General features: G+C 61.0%; 1 protein-coding gene across 2 annotated transcripts; it reads right to left on the reverse strand.

Annotated features, from left to right (window-relative positions):
- Positions 1–12: 12 nt before the first annotated feature.
- GALNS (galactosamine (N-acetyl)-6-sulfatase) lies at positions 13–25739 on the reverse strand. Of its 2 annotated transcripts, XM_034672618.1 has the most exons (14): positions 25589–25739; positions 20189–20312; positions 19655–19729; positions 19095–19197; positions 16526–16669; positions 14663–14729; positions 14455–14582; positions 13996–14135; positions 11989–12092; positions 8783–8919; positions 7880–7982; positions 4491–4612; positions 2614–2731; positions 13–806 (listed from the first exon to the last, which is right to left on the reverse strand). In XM_034672618.1, the coding sequence occupies exons 1-14, from the start codon at positions 25703–25705 to the stop codon at positions 720–722; spliced, it is 1569 nt and encodes a 522-aa protein (XP_034528509.1). In that variant the 5' UTR covers positions 25706–25739; the 3' UTR covers positions 13–719. The 2 variants fall into 2 exon arrangements, with proteins under 2 accessions (XP_034528509.1, XP_019648230.2); XM_019792671.2 differs by lacking the exons at positions 19095–19197; positions 25589–25739 and having other exon boundaries at positions 20189–20235.
- Positions 25740–25745: the final 6 nt, after the last annotated feature.

A 25745-nucleotide genomic window follows, 5' to 3' on the forward strand; every position in this document is an offset into this window, starting at 1 on the left:
GCAAAATGTAGCTCTTAAAAAACACCCAAATGCCCATTCCTTTATTCTAAAATTTTCCTTCATAATTTCCCAAGTCTTTTCAACGGTGCGGCTTTGGCGTCACGACCACCGCAGAGACCGGAAAACCCCCTCTACGGAAGGCGGCTACACATGCCTCCGGGCAGGGACGACGAGGTTGGAGTCTACACCTGCTTGCTCAGGCTCCTGGCGCGGGGCCACACCAGGAGCCCAGCGGAGTAGGGTCGGCAGGGCAGCCGTGAGGCGCCGACTTGCCCCACAGGGTACCAGGGTCAGGATCGCTAAGGAAGGTGGAAGATCGAAGCTCCCCACTGGACCAGGGAGGCCTTCCTCGACCGGCGTCAGGATCCCCCTCCACGTTCACAACCGCACCCTGCTGGGGTGCAGGGGGACCCTCTGCACAGGCCCAAGGGGCCAATACAGCATTGGCACGGCCAACCGTGACAGCGGGACTCGAGTCGCAGCCACGTCCTCTGGATCCTGCGATGGAGGCAGGGCCCTGGGGGAGGCCAGCATTCAGCTCTGAGGCTGTGAGGCTGTGGGTCGTCGTGGCAGGGTCAGGTGGGCCAGGAGGGCTGAGAGACACCTTGCAGGTCCTGCTGTTGGCTGCAGATGAGGTCTGTCTGGTGCGGAGAGGGCAGAGGGCAACTGGGGCTCTTCCAGCACAGGCGGCCCTGAGGCCAGAGTCCTGCCCGCAGGCACTAGTGGGGCCAGGAGCACTTCTCCGGGATGGACTCCGGGGGCGTCAGGCACTTCCCTAACTTTTCACAGCCTGGGGGCGCCCAGTTCTGCCGGTGAGAGTTAAGAGAGAACATGAAGTCACTCTAAGCACGTCTGAGCTCAGTAGTGGCCAGACTCTTGCCCCGCCCCATCTCCTCCTTGGCCTCAGGGTATGAGTAGCCGTAGTGGGTCGGCCACCCACCGGCCCTGCTGCAGCACCACATTTCAAGAGGGGCTGACCCACGAGGGTCCTCACAGCCTGCTCACGACCATCCACAGAAAGCTCTCTGATCGTCAGCTGGGGGGAGAGCCGGCCTGTTTCAGTGGCACGTGAATGTCCACACTTGCTCTGTATGGCCGTACTTCACCTGGACCAGAGGAGGGAGCCCTCCTTGTTTCGCTATGTCCTCCCACTGCCCACGGGGTGTCCCTGCGCTCTGGCAGGGAGACTCAGAATCAGCGTGGGGGCACTCCCCCCAGAGGGGGCACCACAGGCTGTTGGTGAATCAGAATATCGAGGGCAGTAAGAACCCTGGGTGAAGGGCTCTCCTGCCCAGGATGGCATCACATGGCCTCTGGCTGCCCGGGCAGGGTGGGGCCGGTTGCTGGGGTGCGGCAGGCTTGGAGAAGGAAGGCTCTCAACCTTGGAGGCAGAGCAAAGTGACAGGGTGTGTGCAGAATACAGACTGTGGGCCCAGACTGCCAGTCTAGGGGGTCGGGGAGAGCCAGCACCCACAATTCTGGATGCTGGTCCACAATACTCTGGTCTGCCTTCAGTTCACTTGCGGGATTTGTGGGAAAAGGGGGCATTGGTCCCCCACTTTTTCCAGCTGCGGCAATGCCCGACCCAGGTCCCTCCACCCCCACACTCGCTATATCTCCACGTGGTAGGAAAGGACACTGCCACCTGGAGCCTCAGCCTGGGCCGGCACCACATATTTTTGCTAACGGAGGGCATGCTGGGGGTGGGGACAGCTCGCTTTCACAGAAAGATTAAAGACGGGGCTTGGAGCGGGCATGGGGGCTCTCAGGCTCCTGGGACCCCAGGCACCTTGGTGGTCCTGACACGGGGAACTCTGTGCTCCAGTGCTGTGAATTCAGAAGGCAGACCACCCCTCCGAGGGAAGGCGGTGGCCCTGCTGGCTTCTGCTCTGAATGTCCTTCTGTGGGCAGCTTCAGGACACAAAGCCCCAGGCGTGGACAACACCCCCACAGCGGCCCTGGCTAACGAGGCAGCCTTGCCCGCCTATGATCATGCTCAGTGCCCGGAAGATGCTCCGAGTGCCCGACTCTGTTTCCCTTGCACACACCCCCACGCCACACTGACTCCTCCCAGCAGGCTGGGCTCCACTGGCAGCTTCAACCGTGCTCAGCGCCTCTCAAAACCACCGGTGGGTTTTGGGGTGCGGCCAAAGCTTCTGACACTGGGATACCCAATCACCCATCTTTGTGGAGCAGGGTGCACACAGGCACGTTCAATTACAGGGACAGGACTTGCAGGCAAGTCCCCGCAGGGTTCCAGGAGGGCTGTCCCTAACAGGACCTTCAGGCCATCAGCCCAGCGTGCCCACACCCCACGTAGGAGTGGCTTATCTCGCACCTGCAGAGGCACCAAGCGACCCCCTGCCACACCTGTGAGGTCTGTGCCAGGGCAGGAGGAGGGAAGTGGCCTCCGGCTCGTGGCCCCAGCAGCCTCTGGACGCTGTTTACTGGTGTCCTGCCACACCGCCCAATGGTTGCCTCAGCTGCTAGAACTCTGTGACCCCAGACAGCTCCCGCTCGAGAATGTGGGTGAGGGTCTGGGGTGTGCAGATGTCACGTGGCCCTAGGGACACCCTCCCAGCATTGGCAGCCCGTGGCGTATCAAGCACTTACCATGACGGCCTGGTTGCACACGTTGAGTTGGGGCTGTCCGGGGACCAAGGTCTTCTGGTGCTGCTGGACGACCAGGGTGACCCCGCGAAGGGCATCCAGGTACTCAGTGCTGGCAAAGCTAGAGGCAAGAGTGCCAGGTCACCGAGGGAAGGAGGCCCAGGCAGGCCACAAGGAAGGCCACCCAAGTAGGTCAGGAAGGCGCCTGGGGGGTGAGGGATCCCTCCCTGATGAAGCCACCAGCCAGCGGCCCCCACCTCTACCCCTGTGTGCGCAGCAGGGCCCTGCCCAGGGACAGCGGTGCACCCCAGGAGCACAGCAGACATGACTCCTGCCTCACTGCTCAGGGCCTGAGCCCTGGCCAGCACCCCCGAGGGCACCATCAGGGTCACGGGCACCCTCGAGCAGACTCAGATCTCTGCAGGCTCCTGCTGCCTTCCCACTTTCTCGGTCCCTCCGGCCGAGTCTGTGTAGCAGGAGCAGTTGGTCCTGCCCGCTCCCCACGGTCTCTGGATCCGCAACTGCGGCACTCCCACGTCAGCCCTGCTGCTCAGGCCCTCCACCGGGCTATGCAGGCTGAGCTCACCACACACACCCCGACAGCTCTTCCAAACAGGTCTCGAGGCCTGTGTCACATCTTCCCACGATTCTCTGACCAAATGCACTGGGAAGGACTGGCTTAAGCTAAGCTCAGCAGTCTCATTGGCAAGGTCTGCCTAGGTCTCCTTGTCTGGAGCACGGGCACCAGTGTAACAGGGACATGTGTGGTTCTGGGTGACCCTGGGCCCAGTCAGGCTGCTGGAAGCCTAGAGGGCAGAAAGGCAGATTTCTGGGGCTCCTCCAGAAATCGGGCCCTGCAATCTGCTCCCATGGTCCTGCTGGGTCTTGGCTCTGAAGTTACTTCCAGGAGCAAGAGGGGGGCTCACACTGCTTCCTCCCAGCCTCCCCCTGGTTTGGCCTGATCCCCAACCCCACTTGCACGTGGCCCTGGGCTCCAAACCTGTGGCTGGTGATAACTGCAAGGCGCTCCCAGCTCCCACTTGAGTGTCCTGGAACCTCCGTGACAAATGGCCATAGACTGGGGCTCAGACCCAGTTCTGGAGGCTGCAGTCTGAGATCCAGGCAGGAGTGCACCCCTCGGGAGGATCCAGGATCCCTTAGCAGTTGGGTCCCTCCATCTCTGCCTCCGTTTTCATGCGGCCTCTCCCCTGCGTCTGTATCCCCTCTTGTGTCTCCCATGGATACTCTCACTGGAGGTGGGGCCAACTCATCTCAACCCACACCTTAATTACCCTACAAAGTCCCTACCGCCAGTAAGACCACATGTGAGGCTCTGGTGGGTGTGGGCACAGGCACATATGGTTCCTTCCCACGGTCCTGGGCCTCTAAGCTGGACAAAGGCCCCGGGAAGCGTCTCAAGTGCTCTGGATGGCATGGCAAGGCCCCACCCCAAAGCCTTGCTGGGAGGAGCCCCAGGGTGGATCTCTCCAAGCTGTGCTGCCTGCCATGCACAGAGGTTCTCGTCTACCCCACGCCCAGACCCTCAAGCCCCCACTGCAGCCATCCCTGAAGGCAGCTCAGGGTGGGGGTCACAAGACCCGTGGGAAAGGGAGACAGATGGCGGGTGGATGGGAGCACCCGAGGAAAGCAGGCCACGCACAGCACAGTTTGCCAAGGCCGACACCAGAGGACCGGCCTGGAGCACCTGTCAGTGGCAGGAGGCCCCCATGCGTTGCTTTGTGCTTTCATGAGTCTCTAAGAGCTCGAGAGGCACGTGGGGCTCTCTGGTGACACCCAGGCCCCGAGTGAGTGCCTGCATTTGGTCGGGCCTGGCCAGCATCTTCTCTGCAGCCGAAAGGCCTCCCCGTGGCCTGGCTCACCTGAGGGGGTACCTCTCCCCCGGGTCTCGTCCCAGGTGGAAGATCAGGGGCAGCTTTGTGTGTTCCTCTTGTGTGTGCGTGGTGACTCCTGAGACGTTCTGCCCAGGGCAGAAATCAATGCCCTGAAACGACAGGCCGGGAGGGCGGTGAGGGCTGTGTGTGTGTCTGTACACGCGCCCCGGGAGCCCTGACAGCAGTGGCCCTGAGCTCTGCGAGGCAGGCCGGCACATCGCGTTCCGGCATGCCGCATGCCAGGAGCGCCACGAGTGGGTGTTCCAGGGCTGAGCACGACAGAGGACGGGCCTCCTGTAGGATGGCATCTTTTCCACGTCCCTGGCCTCAGGGACACGGAGCCATCATGTCTGTATTTTTTGTACCCTGCTGTACTTTTGGGGGGAGGGGAAGTGAATCTATTTAAAATATTTTAGGGGTACCTGGCTGACTCAGTTGGTGGAGAATGTAACTCTTGATCTCGGGGCTGTGAGTTTGAACCCCAAGTTGAGGGCAAGACATTTGTTTAAAAACAAAATGTTAAAAAAACCAAAAAAACAAAAAAAAGTGCTACCACTTAAATAAAACACATAAACTGTTTTTAGCCTGTCTCGTAGCTTCCAGGGCAAAGCCGCCCCACCCTGTCTGCCTCCTGTGGCCTTGCTGTGCTCAGTGCTCCCTGAAGGCTCCTGGGCCACCCCGGAGGCCAGGCTAAGACAGAGGCCCATGGCGGCGGCCTGGATGCCCAGAACACCAGGGACTGAAACGAGCTACTGCTGACTTGGTCGAGGACACAGGAGAGCAGATCGTGTGGCCCCGGCCCCCCAGATGCGCCCAGCTCGGTACCCTCCCCAGGCCGCCTCTGCCCTCAGGGCTCCTCTGGGGCGGGGGCAGCTTCAGCTTCGGAGGTCAGCGTGTGGCGTGAGCACCATTCAGGTGCTGGGATGGCTCTGGGCTCCCTCCTGAAATTGCTGCACTCACGGCCTGGACCTCTGTCCCCAAGGCTCACAGGCTGTTGTACTCCTTGACTTGGGAACGAGAAGCCAGATGTACCCCGAAGGAATCCTGATGGCCCAGTGAGCCCAGGGCCCCGCAAGCAGCTTGGCTCCAGTCTTCGGCTAACACAGGACACAGCTTACAGTGTCTGGAGAGGTGGCATGACCTGTGCATGTGAACCCCAGAACTGGGGGCTGGGGGACCAACTTGGGCCACTCGCTTCTCAACCACAAGCAACTGGAAGGCTTTCTGCAGGCGCCAGTGTGGTCGACAGGCAACCCCCCGTGTCTGACCCCACCCCCCACCGTGTCTGCCACGGACAGCTGGTCAGTGGAGCAGGTAATATTCTGCTTTTCAGTAAAGCAGGGAGGTTAGAAACCCAGGAAATTCTGCTTATCTGCACTGAGCTGAGATTCTCGAGTCAGTGGCTGGAAAAATAAGGAGGATCAAAGATGGAGAGGGCAGCCAATGATGGATGCCCAAGTGGGTTCCAAAGTGGGTGACCCTGGACCTTCTGGGAGAAGTGCTGGAGATCACAGGCGGATTGGACAATAGGAGAGCCCACTACCTCTAGCACGAAGATGCTGGCAGTTAATGGTCTAGACGGAACACACAAATCCTCATTTGGATGCAAATCAAATGCGCTACTTAATTAAGACCCTGCTAATTAGCACAGGATTTCCCTTACGGCTGTTGTCCCGAGGGAGGCCGTGCCCATGGGGCATCACAGCCAGGCCAGCCCCACTTGGCCCCTTCCCCCTGGGAGCCCAGGGCTGTGTGCAGAGCGGGGAGCAGAGTGCACCTGCCCCTCTGCAGCCCTGGCCCTTGGAGGCCTGCACTTAGGCTAAGTCCAGAAGTGCAGTCACATGCACACGTGTACCCCACTCCCGCTGAGCCCCGGGCTGGCACAGGGAAGCTGGTCCCTCCCTCCTCCTCTGCCCTCTCTGGTCAGCCAGCCCTGGGGAAGGGAAAAGCTTGACCTGGGATGTGGCCGGGCCCCAGAGACAAGAGTACAGCTGGGAAGCTAGCAGGGTCCAAGGGGGCGATTCCCCAAGCCAGGGACCACCGACCTGCACACCCCAGCTGAGACGCACCCCCAGGCCTCTCCCTCAGGCTGGGAGCCTGCCCAGGACCGGCTGTGTGGCCCCCAGCCAGGCAGCCACGTGGCTTCTGAACAAAACTGCCCCTAGCGTGTTAGCTGTCTGGAAGGGCTGGGAAGAGGTGGCCTGCCATCCCCCTGGTGCTTGTGGGAGTGGCCGATGGCTGTGGGGACGCTGTCGCCCTTACTTTTGGGGCCCTTCCCACCTTCACACGCTCCCTCGGCCACACTGACCCCTGGAGGGAGAAGGGCCATCGGAACAGCTGTGTGGGCACCCCTGACGGTGAGCCCACTACCCTACCGGGCAGCTGCCTCCCAGGGAGGGACCCCCTGACCTCCACACACAGGGGAGAAAAGAATCATGTGCTTCATCTCCTGAAAACTCAGGAGCTGTGCCAAACAAATACCCTGAGGGAGCGGGAGCCGCGCGTCCCTTGAGCTGGGGGGGGGGGCGGGAGCGCCCACGGCACAGCGGCCTCTCCCAGTACTTCCCGCCCCAGGGTAAACTCGGTCAGGACAGGACAGGCAGGCAGCTGCCCCACCTGCAGGACCTTCTGGACTTTCCCAAAACCCTTTCTAAAGAAGCCCCCCCAGCTCTTCTGGGTTTCAGCCCGGGGGGGGGCGCTGGGACGGGCTCATTTGAGTCAGCCCTCACTGCACCCTGCCCCCAGAGGCCCCGAGAGCCTGCAGGGCCAGGGAGCCACAGGGAGGCCTGAGGGGTGGCTTCTGGAAAGCCAGCTGCTCCTGTGCCACCTGGACTCTCGGGCAGCTGACAGTGGGGCCAGAGAAGGCCCTAGGTGGGAGAAGTGAGGCCACATATCTGCCCCCAAGCCCACACGGCCAGGCTCTGGGTTTTTGGGTGCCATGATCTCTTAGCCTCTGAGAACCTAAAGGGCAAACCACATGCAGCCCTACCTAATAGATGACTGGAGGCCAGGTGCTCAGGATAGCTGAGGCTGCACCTCAAGAAAGGGCAGGCTCACCTGCGGGGAGGGAGAGCAGGTGCAGGGACCCTGGACACAAGCTGGGAGGGCTGGGGGGCCTGGAGGAGTCTAGTGCTAAAAGTGCAGGCCAGGGACAGCAATCTGCCATGCCCTTTGCCGAGTGCTCTGGAAGAGATTAGGGGCTGCTGCCACAGTCTGAGGGCCCACAAGTCAGGTGGCGAGCACGAGAGCCCTGTGGCCACCAGCCCTCCGCAGAGGCCTCTGGTCCTGGCCACCTTCTGGCCTGCTCTGTCCAGATGTGTCCTCCTAAGGGTGGGGTGGTGGGGGTGCAGAGTCCACGGCGCCCCAAGCCCCCTTACCTGTCTGAACTCCTCCCAGGAATTGGTCCAGGTCCAGAAGTGGGCCTTGTACTGGCCGAGAGTGACTGCCATCAGTGTGTTGCCACGGTAATAGAATATTGGCCTGTCAGCAAGGGAGGGAAAGGGTCAGGAGATATGAGAAACCTGTGGGCGCACAGTTATGCTGAAATGTTACAGAAATGACCATGCTGGGCTCACAATGGGGACAAGGGTGAACAGGTCCACCAGGCTGCGGGAGGTGAGCCCATGGTCAGTCCCTTGGTTCTTGGCCCTGGAGGTGAAGCTGGCGGCAGGCAGAGAGCAGCTCTGGCCCTCATCTCTGGGCAGACAGCCTGCTAAGACCACCACCACCTGCCCCCCCTGCCCCCCAGTAAACGAGCTCTTGTCCAGGGTTCAAGACGAAAAAACAAACAATGTTGAAAACACCTAACGATGTTATCTCATCCCTGCCCTAAAGCCGAGGCCGCATGCAGCTCTGAGGGCAGCGGGGCTACTCCCCAGGCTACACCACTTAGCGTTTCAGAATTCACATCCCTCAGAACAGCCCACGAACCTCGTTTTGTATGAGCAAAACAGCGGCTGGTCTCAAGCCAGGGAGAAGCTAAGTCCGGACACAACGGATCCGGCAGGAGTGGGGCCCAAGACGGGGCCGGGCTCCAGGGGTCTGGACGGCTAGAGACTCAGGCAGGAGTCTGTCCTCCCTCCCGCAGCCCCTCCACCCCGAGCGCTGGGCCTGGATGTGCCCTGATGCCCCAGGTGCTGGGAATGGTCTCGGAGCCCCAGGGCTCTTGCCCCCTCAGGCCCTCCCCCGGCCCCGAGCCAGCTGGGGGAGGAAACTGCTTTGTCAGCCAGGCCTGGCTCTGTCACCTGGTGCCAGGAGGCCAGCACCTGGCTGGAACCCACCTGTCTGTCAGCTGGCCCCGCAGCATGGCAGGGAGCAGGTCCAGGCCGTCGATCACCCTGTCACTGGGCGGTGCCAGCCCTGCGAGGGCCAGGCTGGTGGTGAAGAGGTCCATGACGCTGCCCAGCTGGTGGCTCACCTGAAATGACAGGACGCAGGTGCACATATCCTGGCCTGGCACCTTCCTCTGGGCCCTGCGTTTGCAGTCTCACCCAGCTCCAGTCTGTCCTGGAGCCCCTGACGTCCTTGAGGGTCAGGCAGGCACGCGGGGGGGGGTGCCGCCACACTAACTCTCATGCCTCAGGACCCTGCGAGGGAGGGACGAGCCCTCTCCCTGGAAGAGTGGCTTTGGGAGCTCAGGGCCGAGTGGGCATTCAAACTGTTCCACCCGCAATTTCTGAGCCTTCATTTCTGTGGTGACTGCGAATCAGAAAGAGGCAGAGGTGAGAAGAGGGTGCAGCAGGATGCCAGCGGGGTCCGGCCTGCCGAGGCTGGCACCCCGAGCCCATCTGTCACCAATATTGTAACACCGAGGCACTGTGGACTTCCCAAATCAGGTAAGAGCACAGGCGGAAAGATGACCTGCGAGGCCTGGAGCAGCACAGAGGAGGGGCAGCTGGCTGGGGCCGACGGGAGTAGGGGGGACGGGACAGGCAACTGTCATGCCAGAGACTACCCCAGCCCAAACTGAATGGTGCAACTCCACGCAACAGCAAGACGGGCCTAAGGAAAGGCGTGCTCTTGGCAAAGGGCCGCGTGCTGGTCTCCAGGGTGCACGTCTGCTCTCTGCACGCAGCTCTGCGCCATCTGGAGCCCACCGGGTTCCTTCATCCCGCCACGCAGTGTCCGTGGCCTGGATCTGGGGTGGGGGCCGGGTCAGTGGGGAGCCCGGAGAGTCTGTGGGCAGGCCTGGCGAGGCAGGAATCCCCTGTGTGCACGCTGTTGGCTGGGACCTCCAGCCACCGCTTCCCAGTCCCCAGGGGCCCCTCAGAGACACCGCGGGATCACGTGACACTCCCCCAACATGAAGAACTCCATGTGGACATGGAGCACACAGGCCACGGCTGCTCGCATCGCTGGTCTGCAGCCCAGTGTGGGGGAACGGGAAGGCCTCGTTTGATTTAAACCTTCTGCGAAGGTTTGCAGAGGGGAGGAGAAGGTGGCCAATGGCACTATTGTCATGAATTCTCTCCCTTGCCACTTTTTTTGGACAAAAAAGAAAAAGAAAACAAGAAATCCAAATATTTTCACTACCTAGAAAAAATGGGAGGAGAGACTGTCGTGTGGGTGGCATGGTGGGGTACGACAGGATATCTGATGTTCTTATCAGCACAGAACAGCTGGGGGCACAGAGAGAAACTTCCTGGAGGACAGAAACTCTCAACATGCATAACATCTTTAAGAAAAAGCCATCGGCCTGCTGTGGGCACGTGGGAGTCCATCTGGTGCCACCACCACTTCCAAGATTCCACTCTGAAACAGTCACCCTGCCAGGCATGGGGGGGCAGATGACGGAGAGGTTACATAAAGTCCTCCCAGAGTCATCACAGGGCACAGGCCTCAGAGCCTGTCAGGTCAACTTCAGCATGTGCCGTGGGACACAATGCAGGGAAGGCCACACAGCTCTGATCGGTACGTTCGCTCCTCCAGGGAGCAGGGCCCAGAGGGGTGAGGAGCCAGGCAGATGAGGGGTGGAGGAGGATGGCCCCGAAGGTTGGGGCCTTCCCCTGGGAGAGAGGTCCCCATGGAGGCTGTCTCAGAGGGAGAAGCTGGGGGGAGCCATGGGAGGAGAGTGGGCTCATGCCCCACGCCTGGGGTCTGCTCCCAGCTCTGCCACCTGACAGCTAGTGGTCCTGACAAGCGACTTCCTCTCCTTGGGCAACAGTTTGCTAACATGGGCATGGGAGTGGTGATGATGATGATGGTGGTGATGATGGTGAGGGAAATGATGGTGATGATGGTGGTGATGATGACAGTGATGATGGTGATGACGGTGGTGATGATGATAATGGTGATGATGGTGAGGGAAGTGACGGTGATGGTAACGGTGGTGATGATGATGGTTGTGATGGTGATGATGATGGTGGTGATGAGGATGACGGTGGTGGTGGTGATGGTGGTGGTGACAGTGATGGCAGACAGAACAATACGCACCCCCACTGAGGTCCACGACCCAATCCCCAGACCCTATGTTTCCCTACATGGCAAAGAGGGAGTCAATGCTGCCAAGCAGCTGACCTTAAAACAGGAGCTGATCCTGGATCCCTGGCAGTGGCCGGGGGGCCAAGGTCAGAGGGATGAGGGTCATCGCAGGGTCCTGACCATGGACAGTGGCCGGGGGGGCCAGAGTTAGAGGGACGAGGGTCACCACAAGGTACTGACTGTGGACAGTGGCCGGGGGGGCCAGAGTTAGAGGGACGAGGTGACACTTGACTGGCCACTGCTGGCCTGGAGGATGGAGAGAGGGGCTGTGGGTGCCTCGAGAAGCTGGGGAAGACGAGGAGATGGCTCGTCCCCTGAAGCCTCCAGAAGGGACCAGCCCTGGGATGCTGTGAGCCTGGCCCATGAGGCCTGGTCGGTCTCCCGACCTCCAGCCTGAGTGGACGAAGGTGTTGTGTGAGCCACTGAGTATGGCAATTATGACAGAAACCACAGGGGAATCGATGTCCCTCGTGTTGCTATGAGGGCCGCACTGTGCCAATGCTCTGGGAGAGACCAGTTCAGAGACCACGAGAGGAGTATTTCCAAACATTAGCCCTGACACCCCGTATTTATCAGGAGTCTGAACTGAGATGCCCCATGAGAGAAGACCCTACCTATGGGTTCCTGGTGGAAGGAAGGACAAAGCAAGGGGCTCTGAGGGGTAGAAAAGGGCTGCTATCTCTGAGAGTGCGCCTATGGAACCAGTGGCCTGGGAGACATACTTTATGGCCAAACAAGCTCTTAGAAACTCAGCATGCCCTGTGCTTTCCAGGTGTTCGTGATGTCCATTAGCACACTAAGGTTCTGACAAGTCCTGGATGAATGAAACCCGCTTAACTTCGTTGAACTCAGGACTGCCACATTCACTGACAAGGCAGCCTCGTATTCTGATGGCAGCTAACACCACCCGATGTCCAGGCGCCTGCCCCACCTGCCCTTCACCAGCCTCCTCGTGGTGTGGAGGAGCTGGGAGTTATCACCTCCTCGAGCAGCTGGCGTGACTCACCTGGCCCGCAGGGATTCGCCCGGGCCACCACGCGATCGCAGGCTCCCGCATCCCACCTTCGAATGTGGTCTGCTTCCCACACAGAAAGGGGCCATTGCTACCACCTAGGGAGACAGAGTCGTCACGCATCAGACGCCTACCCCGAGTCCCCAGGGTGGCACCCACCCCGCTGGCCACTCGCTTTTAGGAGGGGTCCGTCTGTCACACCTTCCTGGCCCCTCAGGGGTGACGCTGCTGAAAGGACCAGCCACAGAGTTCAGGCCTCAAGTTCAAGGTCAGAACGCCTGGAGATGGTCTGGCAGTAACGCTGTGTCCATAAGGCAGCGCAACCGCTCACAAATGGAGAACGTGACCACCACTGTTAGCCAGAGCCACAACACAGGTCCCGGAGAGCAGCTCAGTGGGGTTCACGGGTGCCTGCAGGGACCGTGTGACTTAAACATAGTGTCCTCAAGTGTCCCGTGTATATAGGGTTGGGAGTCTAACTAAATGCGTCCACGCCAGGGTCCCCTGGCGGGGTGTTCCATGGGGGAGGGGGCAGATTGTGTTTTGGAGAAGTCCTGCTCGGAACCACACGTGTGGGAAGTGTCGGAGGGCACACAGCCCCAGCCAGGCCGGTTTGCTCCCAGAGCCCAGGGCAAGGTCCCTCAGCAGGACACATGGTGGCCTGCTGCCGCCAGCGCCGGCTGCCTGGGGCTCCCGCAACCCCGGCCCCCGTGAGAAATGGGAGAGGGGTTGTTCTCACTCCCACGCAGGACCAGAACCCCCCTCCATGTGCTAGTGCAGGCAGAGCCCGAGGGAAGAGCACCAGCGAAGGACGCGTCAGGGCTACAAGCAGGCACAGACGGAATGCACGCGCCAGTGAATTGAAGGGAACAGCGAGGAGGATGGACACAGCTCCTTCTGGGGCTTCACGGAGCTGAGGTGTTGACGAGGGTCCACTGCTTGTCCACTTCCATGTAGCGAGCTGTGAGGCGAGTATATGGATTTGCGTTCTCAAAACTAGGTGTGGATTTCGTGCGTGTGAACCATTCCATACTTTAGGCACGAAGATGGAACACTGAAGCCCAGGCCTGGGAGGCTGGTGATGCCAGCGAGGGCTGGCCATTGGGGGGCTCTCAGGGCGCCAAGGTGGGCAGGCACAGCAGGGACAGCAGCACCCAGCCGGGCCGGGGGCCTTTGCTGGGAGGGAGACAGAGGGTCCCGCCCTCCCCTCTGGGACCATCAGCTGTACGGAGAGAGCCTGCATGAGGACGAGGTCCCTCCACGAGCCGGGGGTTGGCACTCCATGGCCCCCTTGGGGCCCCGGACCAGCCAGGCCCAGACTGAACTGTTCTGTCACCAACGTGATTCCTTCTCAGCTTGAGTCCATCTGCCCCCCGGAACAGCAGCTGCAGGAGCTCCCCCCCAACAGCAGGCTCCCCCAGTACCTCCCGACCCAGGCCTGTCCCCCTGGGGTTTCCTGCTCCCCGTGGCATTCCTTCTAGAGCCCTCTGACTCAGGACCCTGCTGAAGCCCCAGTACCTTAAAGGAAAATGGGACAAAGAGACGTGCCACCATGGTGTGGGGGGGCCTTACAGGCCACAGGGTGGAATAGCCTGAGAGCCTGCTGAGCAGCCCCAGGGGCTCGCAGCCCTGCAGAGGACCCCTCCCTGGGGCCAAGCCAGCACTCTGGGGTGGCGGCCGGGCCCCTGCCCTCCAAGACACCACTTCCCACGAGGTGTGGAGAAGCTCTAGACTTCCAGGGGTGGAGAATGCTCCATGGAATGTGGGTGTTGGTGGGTCGCCCCTGCCAGTCTCCTGTGTGACTGGGCCCAGGCCACTCCCCGGTCTGTTCCCACTGAACGAGGGTCCAGGAAGGAAGCGGGCATCTCCCCCATCGGACAGGGCTCCAGGCCGGCCCCGTCACACTCTACTGAGGGTGGCTGAGCGGCCCTGACGGAGCCTGACATTCTGGTGCCCCGAGGGCAGCCCCATCTGTGGGGCGAGGGTGCCTGGAACACTGGCCTTGTTTGGGAGCAGAAATGAGGGCAGCGCCGTTGTCAGACGTGAAGAAAACAAACGTGTTCTCTGTGATCCTCAGGTCCCGAAGAAGGCTCAGGATTTTCCCAACACTGTCGTCGATCTCCCGGACAGCATCCCCGTACCTATGGGAGAAAAGGCATCAGTGAGCAGTGAAGTCACGACTTCGGGGATGGACAACACACCAGACTGGCTGAATTCAAAAAAGAGGGGAGGAAAAGTCCAGTTCCCAGAGTTAATCCAGGACGTAACCAACTACACCACTGCAACCCTCCTTTCACAAAGGCTGGGCTGATGGACAGCTTTGGGGAAACACGGGTGCTGCCCTCTCTTTCTGTGAGGGTAACTGAGGACGTAATGGCACTGAGTGCCCTGTCCCTGGAGGTAATCAAGCACGGCTGAACCTCCAGGTGGGGGTCCCTGTCTCTGTGACCAAGGACTCACCGCCCTCGCCGGCTGGTGCCCAAGAAGGGCCGAGAAGCATAAACAGGTGCGTGAGTGCCGTCGATGGCCCAGTAGAGGAAGAAAGGGCGCTGAGCCACCTGCTGCCTCTTCATGAAGTCCAGAGCTTCCTGAGGGGAAGACACGACCTTCGTGTGCCCTGGCGGCCGGCCTCCCCCACCCGGGCCTGCCCAGCCCACACTTCCGTCACCTGCAAGTACACCTGTGTGAGGTTGGCTTCCCCAGTCTGCAGATTGATCGGAAATTCCTCATAATATCTGAAAACAACACAGACCCAGACAAAAATCAGACTTCAGAAGGCCAAGAAGGCCTCCTTCTCCATGATTCCACAAGCGAAGTTAGGGCCTCGTTCCCAAGAAAGATGGAAACATTGAACGCGTGTGCCAATGACACCGAAGCTGGCACTGCTCCGGAGGTCACGGGGCTGTCGAGCACCAGGCGCCACGGCAACCCCCCCAATCTGGGAGGAGCAACGTGCGAGGACAGAGGGAGGCTGGCAGAGGCAGGTCTGCGGTCACCCAGGGCCGGCGGCAGCTCACGGGCCTGCGCAGGTGCTCTAAGCTGACCGCAAGGTCACCCGGAGCCCCCGAACTGCACTTCCGACAGGGCGCGCGCTCTCAACGAGGCTGTTATGAAAACGTAAGGGCCTGACCGAGCTTTCTGGCCCATGATACACCAGAACTTCCATCAAAAATGTAAAACAATACAAGAGGAAGGAAGGAAGGAAGGAAGGAAGGAAGGAAGGAAGGAAGGAAGGAAGGAAGGAAGGAAGGAAGGAAAATCAAGCCAAAGGAAGCTGGAGACAGACGAGGGCCTGACCCCAGTGGGGGCGACGATGCAGGCTCCGCGAAGGCAGGCCCGTGGCCAGACGGGCGCACGTGGAGGCACTTGGCTCAGACAGCAGAGCACCCCTGGCGGGCTCCCATGGAAGCTCTGAGCACATGGCCCACAGGCCAGCCTGGTGCAGGCACACGGCCTCGGGGCTGGAGCCCAGTGTTGCCCATGGCTTCGGGAACTGAACCTCAGAAGCTGAACACCGTGCTGCGGGAACACACCTCGTTTGGGGAGGCTCTTTGGTTCTCACCATATTCCTAACCTTCTCAAGGTTAAAAGCTCCTTCAGGTGTGGCTCAAGAAGCAACTCTAAGCCGCGGGTCCCCTAAACCTCGGGTCCCCTAAGCTGCAGGTCGTCTAAACCGGGGTCCCCTAAGCCGTGGGTCCCCTAAGCCATGGGTCATCTAAACTGGGGTCCCCTAAGCCGCGGGTCCCCTAAGCCGGGGTCCCCTAAGCCGCGGGTCTAAGCTGAGGGTCCTCTAAGCCGAGGGTCCCCTAAGCCGCGGGTCGTCTAAGCCGTGGGTCCTCTAAGCCGCGGGTCCCCCAAGCCGGGGTCCCCTAAGCCGCAGGTCTAAGCTGAGGGTCCTCTAAGCCGTGGGTCCTCTAAGCCGCGGGTCGTCTAAGCCGAGGTCCCCTAAGCCGTGGGTCCCCTAAGCCGGGGTCCCCTAAACCGTGGGTCCCCTAAGCCGGGGTCCTCTAAGCCGCGGGTCGTCTAAGCCGTGGGTCCTCTAAGCCGCGGGTCCCCCAAGCCGGGGTCCCCTAAGCCGCAGGTCTAAGCTGAGGGTCCTCTAAGCCGTGGGTCCTCTAAGCCGCGGGTCGTCTAAGCCGAGGTCCCCTAAGCCGCGGGTCCCCTAAGCCGGGGTCCCCTAAACCGTGGGTCCCCTAAGCCGGGGTCCTCTAAGCCACGGGTCGTCTAAGCCGGGGTCCCCTAAGCCAGGGTCCCCTAAACCGCGGGTCCCCTAAGCCAGGGTCCGCTAAACCGTGGGTCCCCTAAGCCGGGGTCCTCTAAGCCATGGGTCGTCTAAGCAGGGGTCCCCTAAGCCGTGGGTCCCCTTAAGCCGCAGCAGAACCACCAGCTGACAGAGCCACACGCTGGTGCACTGGGATGCCAGCACTGGCGAGCAGGCAGTCCCAGAACCTCCGTCCTGCTCCTAGGGCAGCACCAGAGGGTAGGGCTGGGCTCAGCTGTCTTCAGAGTGGGGAGGGAAGGGACCCGTTACCTGCCGACCATCTCCCAGTCCCTGTACACAGGGATGTTGGGCCTGGCCCTGTTGTCATAAGGTCCAAAGTGACAGTTGGGGGATCCAAACCACTCGTCGAATCCATGCTTCAGGGGGTGGAACTGAGGCCTGTGGCCCAGATGCCTAGAAACAGGAACCCAGGACACTTTAGGGATCCCTGCTCAGGGGCACCCCAAAGTCCTGAGCACGGACAACTCATAGCCTTCACAGAACATTTCAGGAAGCAAGTGTCCCTCCCATGCTAAGCCCCAGGGGCCCCGAGACCTCTTCCTCCAGGCGGGCACCGGGACCCCGCCCACCCCAGTCCACAGCTGAGGGTCCTAGCCGCAGAGGAATGCTCAGGCATCCCTCTGGAGTGCTGGGAGGCGCTCTGGGAAGACACCTGGTGAGCTCTCTCAAACCTGCCAAAACCACCCAGAACTCTTGAGCACAGCCCCACCTCCGTGCTCTGGTTGCTTCCTTTTTTCATTTGAAAGGATGGTTCTGGAAATTCAGCCTTTTCTGGGCTTGTGAGCAAGGCAATGTCCCAGTGAGGTAGTTATCAACCTCTCAGGATAAGGTCTTTAAGAGCCTCCTCTCCCAGTTACAGATAATCATGCCCCAAAAGACAACCGGAGGGCCCTGGGTGAGCTGACAGCCCTGGCGTGGCCTCATCACAGACTGGGACAATGCCAGGACCCGCCAAGGCTGCTCACTGACCCAGCGCCCTGGGCCTGCCCACAGGGTGACACCGGCCAAGCTGCTCCCCAGCCCAGGCTCTCTTACTGTGGGCATCCGGAGCCGAGCACTTCCACCCCTCACAACCCTCCCTTTGTCAGTCCTGCCACAGGAGGTCCCCACGGCAGGGGCTAGCAGTCCCTGAACACAGACCCATCTGCCCTTGAGAACGCACAATGCAGGTAGATGGGGGTTTTCCACTCCGGCCACGGGCTCTTCTGGAGCCTGGCAACCCCCCCCGGGGCAGTGGGCTCACACATGCCTCTCATGGCCACACAAGCTTGCAAACAGTGTCCCCAGAGCGGAGTCTCCCTCCTCTGCTGCCCCTGAGGAGGCCTTGGTCTCCAGTGGCTCCTGCAGACCCCTGGGTGCTTGGTCACTCGGTCAAGGAGGGTGCGGCATGGTGCAATGGGGGAGTCCGGGCCACATGGGGCCAGAACCAAGGTGCCCGGTGACAGTCTAAAAAGATGTCAGTACGTGCATCTCTAGGGGCCTCGGCTGCCACGGCTGGTTCTCAAACGCTCGGCCTCTCAACTGTCACACAGCCAGCGCCAAACTCCGGCCTCTGCAGGCCCGCCCGCCAGGGGTTGTGACTTCTCTCTGCAGGAGCCTGACTGCCAGCTCTGCACTCTGTGCTTCCTCTTCACGTCTCGTCGCGCCTCACTGGGCCGGCTGCTCCAGCATGGTCATGTCTCCACACCCCAGGCCAGCACCGGCCAGGAGGGGGGCACGCTGGCTGTGTGCAACCTTCCTGCACGCCCACACCCACACCCACCAGCTCGCATGGCCTCTGCCTAGTACAAACAGTGAACAAAGCCCTGCTTATGCTAAGCTGTCAACTCAGAATGTTTATCCTAAAACAGCACCGGGACCAGCGCCACCTGCAGGTGAGCTGGAGAGGGCAGCAGGCTGCGTCCCTGGGGCCAGGGCAGCCGCACGCTCTCCCTCAAATCCAGGCTCCACCCACCCCCAGACTTGCTCCAGCCAAGGAAGTCTGGCTCTGTGGTGCTGGGCTGGGAGGAAGAAAGTCAGGGGAGTCCACAGCCCTGTGATGGGACCCCACTGAGACTGGGACCCCCACCCAGGAAGTCTGCTGGACCGAGGGCAGAGCGGCCGGGCCAGGCATCACAGGGCCCTTCCCTTCCGTGGGCTCCACCCAAACACGGCCCTGCCTGGCCTCGCGCCCGGCCTCTGCCAGTCTCTCCAGGCTTTCCGGGCACTGCCCAGGACTGTGCGGACAAGCACCCCCGCAGCTCTCCTCCGCCACCAGCTCCTCCGAGCGCTGCTCTGCAGGACGGCTCCCGACGAGACTCAGGAGTGAGAAAGCACTCACTGGGAGGCTCCTAGGTCCCCAGGATTCTCCGAGGATGTCTTCTGGTTGCCGCGGATCTCCCACGGCTGTGACTACTGTGCTGTGCACGGGGCGCTCGCCCTCAAGAAGGCAGTGCCAGCAAGTTGCAGAGGAGCTAAGGGCAGAGGGGCCACGGTGCAGGGAAGGAGAGGCAAGGAGGGCTGGACATCGGGAAAGGCACCCTGGAGAGGGCGGGCTTCCTCTCTTCCCAGAGCCCCACAGCTCGGGAAACGGAGGAGAGAACACGTGACCTTCACATCTGCCCTCCGGGGCTGCACACCTGGGGACCCCCGTCGAACGTGCTCACAGCGGCACGCACACGCACAATGTGAGCCTCTGTGGTCACGACCACGAGGTCCTGACGATCCCACACCGAGCGACTGTCCTTCCCCTCCAGGCTGCTTCCTCGCTTCCTCACCAGACAGAGCCCCTGCACTCGCCAACCAGCTGTGCATACTCCACAGGAGTGTCAGGACTCACCACTTGCCCACAATCTTGCTGGCGTAGCCGGCCCCCTTCAGCAGCTCGGGCAGGAGGTGCTCCCCATCCGGGATGCCGCCCACGATCTCCTGCGGCGTATAGGCTGCAAGAGCAAGCAGCGCGTGCACCGTGTGCGCACACAGAGCGGCTCCCTCTGCTGGCTCCTCTGGAGCACAACTGTCCCGGTACATTGTCCGTCCTGAGCCCTAGATGCTGGGCGGCTCCAGGGACAGGACGGCAGCAGGGAAGGAGCAGTGAGCGGTGCCCGTCCAGGCATCCTTGGCAAAGGAGCAGCCGGGAAGGAGACTGGACTCGCTACCGAGTCCCCGAGAAGACCAGCACTAAGCCCACCTTCCTCTCCACTCACGACGCACTGTTTTTGGTGGAGGCCTGCTCTAAATGACGCGCTACAACCCACATAGAGCCTTTGAGCCTAGGCACCAAGTGGGCGCTCACTGAGCTGGCCCGCAGAAGCCAGCTCACACGTGACAACAGTGGCAGACGCCCCCTCCCCGCCCTGGGCCCCTCTCGTCCTTGGCCTCCCGTGCCACACCGCGTACCGTTCCTGGCGTGCCCGTTGGTGGTGTAGAAACCGTTGCGGATGGGCAGGCGTCCAGTGAGCAGAGCTGCCCGAGCTATGCGGAGGGAACAAACGTCGTGAGCGCGCCATCCCACGCTAGACACGTGGCCGGCTCCGCGATGGTCCTACTCCTCCTGGCGTCTCCAGAGTGAGAGCCTGGTGGGCAGAGCACCTGGCACAACAGCTTCCACCCGCCCCCCCAACACCGGCCTTCCTTCTCCTCCTTGGGGGAGCACGTAAGGGGTCTCCCCAGCACAAGCGGTTGTCCTGGGAGGAGGGGGAGCTTGTCCTGAACCACACACAGCCGCTCCGCTCCAGGAAAGAAGAAAAGCAGATGCCACAGGTGGCCTGCGACAGCATGGAGTCCGGGTGCCCCAATGTGCTGGGGCCCCGATGGGGAAGGGTGAGGGCCGCACCCGCCTGCCAGCCCTTCTGGTGCTCGCTTGGAAGGAAGATGGGTGGAGCCTGAGTCCTGGTCCCTGCTCCTTGTGCCCATGGGCCAGCCCCAACTTACATGGTGAGCACAGTGGGTTGGCTGAGTAGAAGTTTGGGAAAAGCATCCCTTCTGCAGCCATCCGGTCCAAATTCGGGGTCTCTCTGGAAGGTTCTCCATATACCCCCAGGTCACCCCACCCCATCTGCAGAAGAGAGCATGGAGAGGTGGAATGAACCTCCTTTTGTCTTGGGGGAGACGTGAGAGATAAGCCAGGAGCTGCCTGCCTTGTGCCCCATGAGCCACAGAGCTCCCACCACACCCCGGTGCCAGACGTGGGCCCGCAGAGCGCCATCAACCAGCTTGGCTGTGTGCACCCTGCTTAGTGGAGATGCCCGTGTGCTCGCCTCCTCCTCAGCCCCCGACGCCAGCATCTCCGGCTCACGGGGAGCTGGCCACTCAGAACACAAACCTACGTGCCACACAAAGAAGTCTGTTGTGCAAACTTAGGTTTGAAAATAAGTGGTAAGGCTCCCCACCAAGCGAAACACAGCACGGCCACACCGCTGCACCGTTCCACTCCCAGGTCTATGCACAAGAACAGGAAACGAGCACCACAGGGGCTATACCAACTACACGAGTATCCGCGGGGGCATGACCGACGACAGCCCAGAGCAAATGCACCAGCATCCCACAGCCGCTCGCTGGACGTGCAGATTGCGGTCTGTCCACGCAGCACTGGGCTGAATGTCATGTCCACTCAGAACCTATACACGGCCTCGTATTTGTGGAAACACAGATGTAGGGGCGCCTGGGTGGCTCAGTCAGTTAAGCGTCTGACTCTTGATTTCAGCTCAGATCTTGATCTCATGGTCATGAGTTCAAGCCCCGCGTGGGGCTCTCTGCTGGTGGAGCCCACTTTAAAAAAAAAAAAAAGTGGGGCGCCTGGGTGGCGCAGTCGTTAAGCGTCTGCCTTTGGCTCAGGGCGTGATCCCGGCGTTATGGGATTGAGCCCCACATCAGGCTCCTCCGCTGGGAGCCTGCTTCTTCCTCTCCCACTCCCCCTGCTTGTTCCCTCTCTCACTAGCTGTCTCTCTCTGTCAGATAAATAAATAAAATCTTTATTAAAAAAAAAAAAAGGAACTCCCAGCGCAATCAGCCTGGATGAAGACTCACTGGACTAACAGGCCCCAAATCCAAGGACTGCTGTTCCCATCCCAAGAACACGCAGAGGCAGGGCGCAGACACAGGAGACCCGTGGGAGGGCAGGGGCTGAGGGACACGGCCACACGTCAGGACCGCCAGGAGCCCCCAGAGCAGGAGGCGGCAGGAAGGGCCCTTTTCCAGAGCCTCAGGAGGCACTGGCCCTGCTGCTGTCCTGACTTCAGACTCTGGTCTCCGGAACTGGGGCGGGAGACTCCTACTTGTGGTCAGTGCTGATGCCCCCGGAGGCAGCACACGCACACGGAACACGGCTGGGCTAGAGAACAGCACAGCACCGACTCGCCGGGAAACAGGACGCTGAGGTCCGGGACCAGACACAAGGACCGTGTGTTGTGGGGTTCCGTTTCCATGAAGCACCAGAACAGGCAGGTCCAGGGTCGGGAGAGGGATCGTGGGAGCTGGGGGAGGGGAGGCGGGTGCCTGCCAAGGGGCACAGGGCTTCTTCTCAGGCCGATGGACATGCCCTGAAGTGGACTGTATATGGTTGCACAGTGCACTGAGCCCGTGAGACCCCACGGACCTGCCCATCTAAGCCAGTGATACTAGGTCTGTATGCCACGAGACATCCCCACACAGCTGTCAGAAAAGTGCTGGCACCCCGCAGGCCCCTGACCGCTCTCCTGAGTCACCCAGCAGGCGGTCCCTTGGGCCTTTCAGCTCTGGATTCCTCTGGGCCTGGTTTATTCTGAAGTGTCCGAAACAGCTTTTCTGTTTGGTGGCCACGGGCGCTGGCATGGGATAAGAACCCCTCCCAGGGAGGCGTGGCCACAGTTAGGACGGAGGCTAAACCCGGGGGCAGAAAAGGGACGATGTCCCTCAGCAGCGACAGGAGTCTGCGAGGCCCCACACGAAGCTGCACATTCAGGGACAGGACCCATATGCCCCAATCAAGGGGGGCGGGAGGGGGCCAAGAGCATGGTCAGGGCCGGACCCAGCAGCCCACAGTGCAGGCGGAGGGCACCCCTGCCATCGCTGAGGCCGTGAGACTCACTTCCCTTCCTGGGCGCCGCCCTTCCTCTCCCTCGAAGTTGAGACTCTAGAGCAAGAGGGGCTCATTGCTGGCTGTGAGGGGTCCTCCTAGGCCCTCAGACTAGCATCAACACACATCAAAGGGCTCGCACGGTCCGCTGACTGGCTCCGGCAGTTCAGGCTGGCATCCCTGCCTGACAGGCCCGTCACAGTCACACAGGGGCCGCTGCTCTGCAGCCCGACTTCACACCCCCACTCCTGCCGTACAGATAAGGAACCGAGACACAGCCTGCGCCCGGGAGCTCGGGAGTGGGCCTCTATCCCCTGCCCACCCTCCAGCCCCGTCAGCTGTAGAGAAGGGAGAAAAGTCAGCTCCTCTGAAAAGACCGTTTTCAGCATCTTCTAAACTCATTCAACACACATCTGTGGGGCATCCATCTGGTCCTGAGCACACACCGAGGAACGATGAGACAGCTTCCGTCCTGGCCCTTGACAGGTGCCACCCAGGAACGCCAAGGGGCTGGCAAGCCCCATCATCATTGCCCCCATCCTGCCCCCTGAACTGGCCCTCCCCAGTGAGCCCGGCTCCGGGGGACAACCCAAGCCATCAAGGTAGAGCCCCTGCAACTGTGCTTGGCAGTGGGGGTGAAGGCGCAGCTGGGGAAGGGGTCTCTGGATCCCCCTCGGGCAGAAGCCCCTGCGGCCCGAAGCTCCCCCCACCCAACCAAAGCCCCCTGGCCCTGGCCTAACAGGAGAGCCAGGGTTTCAATTTCTGCCCAAGTCACTGTGAGTGTGTTTTCCGTCAGTTGTCACCAAAAAGTCCAAACTAACCTCTGTTTGCCAACCATGGCAAAAGCCTTCGAGACTTCCTCCCATTTCAGCTGTCCAACAACCCCAAAGCCACAAGGAGGAGCCTGCACAAGAGACGCCCGGGCCCAGCCCTGGCCCTCCCCCCCACAAAGCCCCCCTCGAGAAAAACACCCCCGGTGCTGGTTACGCACCAGCACTCAGGACCTCGTGGGCCTGAACCAACACTTTCAACAGAAATACGATCGCCTGTGTACATTTGCGTGTTCCAGCAGACCCGTCGAAAAGACAAAAAGAAACGGAAGGAAAGTCAATGTATTTTAACCCTGTGTACCCAAAATATGATCAACTCAACACACCTTCAACGGGAAACGCTCTCGGCGCTGCTGAGGAAGCGCGCAGCTGGCTGTACGCGCCGCGGCCACTGCGGCCGGGAGGAGAGGGCAGGAATCGGAAAGGCCGAGCGGTCGGCAGAGTCCGGCCTTCGCAAGGAGACTGCTCAAAGCGGCCTCCGCGGGGCTCAGCTTGCAGAAGAGTGCAGGCGTCCAAGACGTGTTGTTTACGGAGGCAAGGTCTCCCCGGCAGCCACCGGGACAGGGTGTCCTGAGGAGCCCAGGGCCTGCTTCAGAAGCAGCCCCCTCCGAGCACACTGACAGGATTAGGGAAGCACGCTCGCTGTTACCCCAGGTAGCGAACTACGGGTGCACGTCTAGCATCTTTCAGGATTACCCAAGAACCCTCAAGAAACTGTTATTTTAATAATGAAGTTATTAAGTGAGAAATTTTACACTCATTTCCTTGAACTAAGTCTTTGGAGCCTGAGTGTGTCACAGGCAGCTCTCCTCAGCGCTGACCCGCCAGGATGGCCGGTGGCCGTGCGAGGCTTGTGGCCCTGGTCCAAAGGCTCCGGTGAGGCTCTCTGCTGGCCTTTTGGGGAAACTGAGCAACTTTTACTGGAAACACTTCTGACTCTAACTGGGGGGGGGGCTTCCACGCCAACCGTTTCTTCGACTTCCCGCAATCCAGGTGTACCCCAGTACCAGGAGCTAGCGTCAGACCCCACAGGCCGGGGCTCGGTGCCACGGACCGGCCCCTCTGCAGACGCCAGCCACAAGTCCCCGGACTGTTCCTTTTTTAAACATAAGCTCCCCACCCAGTGTGGAGCCCAAGGCGGGACTTGAACTCACAACCCTGAGATCAAGACCTGAGCTGACACCAAGAGTCAGGTGCCTCACCGACTGAGCCACCCAGGCGCCCCCAGGGTCTCTGCCATATTCCCTATTACCAGTTTGTCATAAAGGATGTGACTCAGGAGCAGCAGACAGAAGACATGCCCAGGACGAGGGGAGGGGAGTGGGAAGTGACACCGCCAGCAGCCTGTGAGTTCACCAACCTGGAACCCCTCAAATGCCCTTCCTTAGTGTTTCGTGGAGGTTTCGCTACAGAGGCAGGGCCAATTTAATCACCGGCCATCGGTGATGGAACTCAAGCTCCAGCCCCTCGGCCTTCCCCAGAGGTCAGGGCCATGCCGAATACTCCTCTCTAACCATGCCTCGGCCTCTCCGCTGACCGGTCCTGAAGCTCTCCAAGGACCTCTGCTACCAGCCGAGTCACACAGAAGCTCTGTTATCGCGGCAGGGTCGTTCCAAGGGTTTGAGGAGCGGACGCCAGGACAGGTAACAGGACGGGAGGGGCATCGAGCGCCCGGGCCTGCCCTCTGGGCCCTGCTCTACCCTGACACCTCACACTAAGTTCAGAACCTCCATTTCACTCCCAGCTTCTGTGGATCAAGAGCACGGATGACAAAGTCACAAAGAGACAAATGAACAGCCCAGTCCCGTGCCAGGCATCCTGCTATGCTCTGTAGGGCTGATCCACAGTGTGAACAGAGTGACCACACGCCTGGGGCTGCACACACGCCCGGCAGCAGGTACTCCCCCTGGTTCAAGTCTTCCCAGACTCAGAAAAACCTGACCTACGGCCAGAATTCTCAGCCAGCCTCAGCAGCCTGACCAGGGAGACAGCAACTGCTCCAGGCAGGGCACGTCCTGGATGCCAAGAGCAGAGAAGAGCGACTTTCACAGCAGGTGGGACCTCTGCAACCCTTCCCTGACCCAGATACCGGAGGCAGTATTGGGGGGGATGGCAAGGTGCCCAGGGAGTGCTGAGGCACTGGTCTGGGGCGCCCCTCTGTCCTTCTGGAGTGGGAGACACGAACAGTGGAGGAGGACTCATTCCCTGGGCAGCCTAGACGGGACTACCTTAGTCCGGCTTTACCCGAGGACGGCCGCTGACGGCACGGCCAGGATCTAATGGCCCCGGTGGGTGCCAACGGCCCTCCTTCATGTCCTCCCCTATGGCCCTCCCCCACCACGGCCCTCCCCAGCCCTAGGCCCGTCAGGGCTCCCCCCACCAGGCCGCCCCCACGGCCCTCCTCCACCCATGGCCGTCCGTGGGAGCCTGACGGGCGGCCGCACTCACGTCGTCCATAAGCAGGAGCAGGATGTTGGGGGGCTTCGGGGTTCCCATGGCCCCGAACCCAGCGGCGCTCAGCACCAGTAGCAGCCGCCATCTCGTCACCGCGGCAACCGGCGCCATAGCAACGGAGCGGGGCGCGACAGAGCCGGGACTAGCGGCA

The sequence above is a fragment of the Ailuropoda melanoleuca genome, chromosome 12 (assembly GCF_002007445.2).
Source record: "Ailuropoda melanoleuca isolate Jingjing chromosome 12, ASM200744v2, whole genome shotgun sequence".
Classification (NCBI taxonomy): Eukaryota; Metazoa; Chordata; class Mammalia; order Carnivora; family Ursidae; genus Ailuropoda; species Ailuropoda melanoleuca.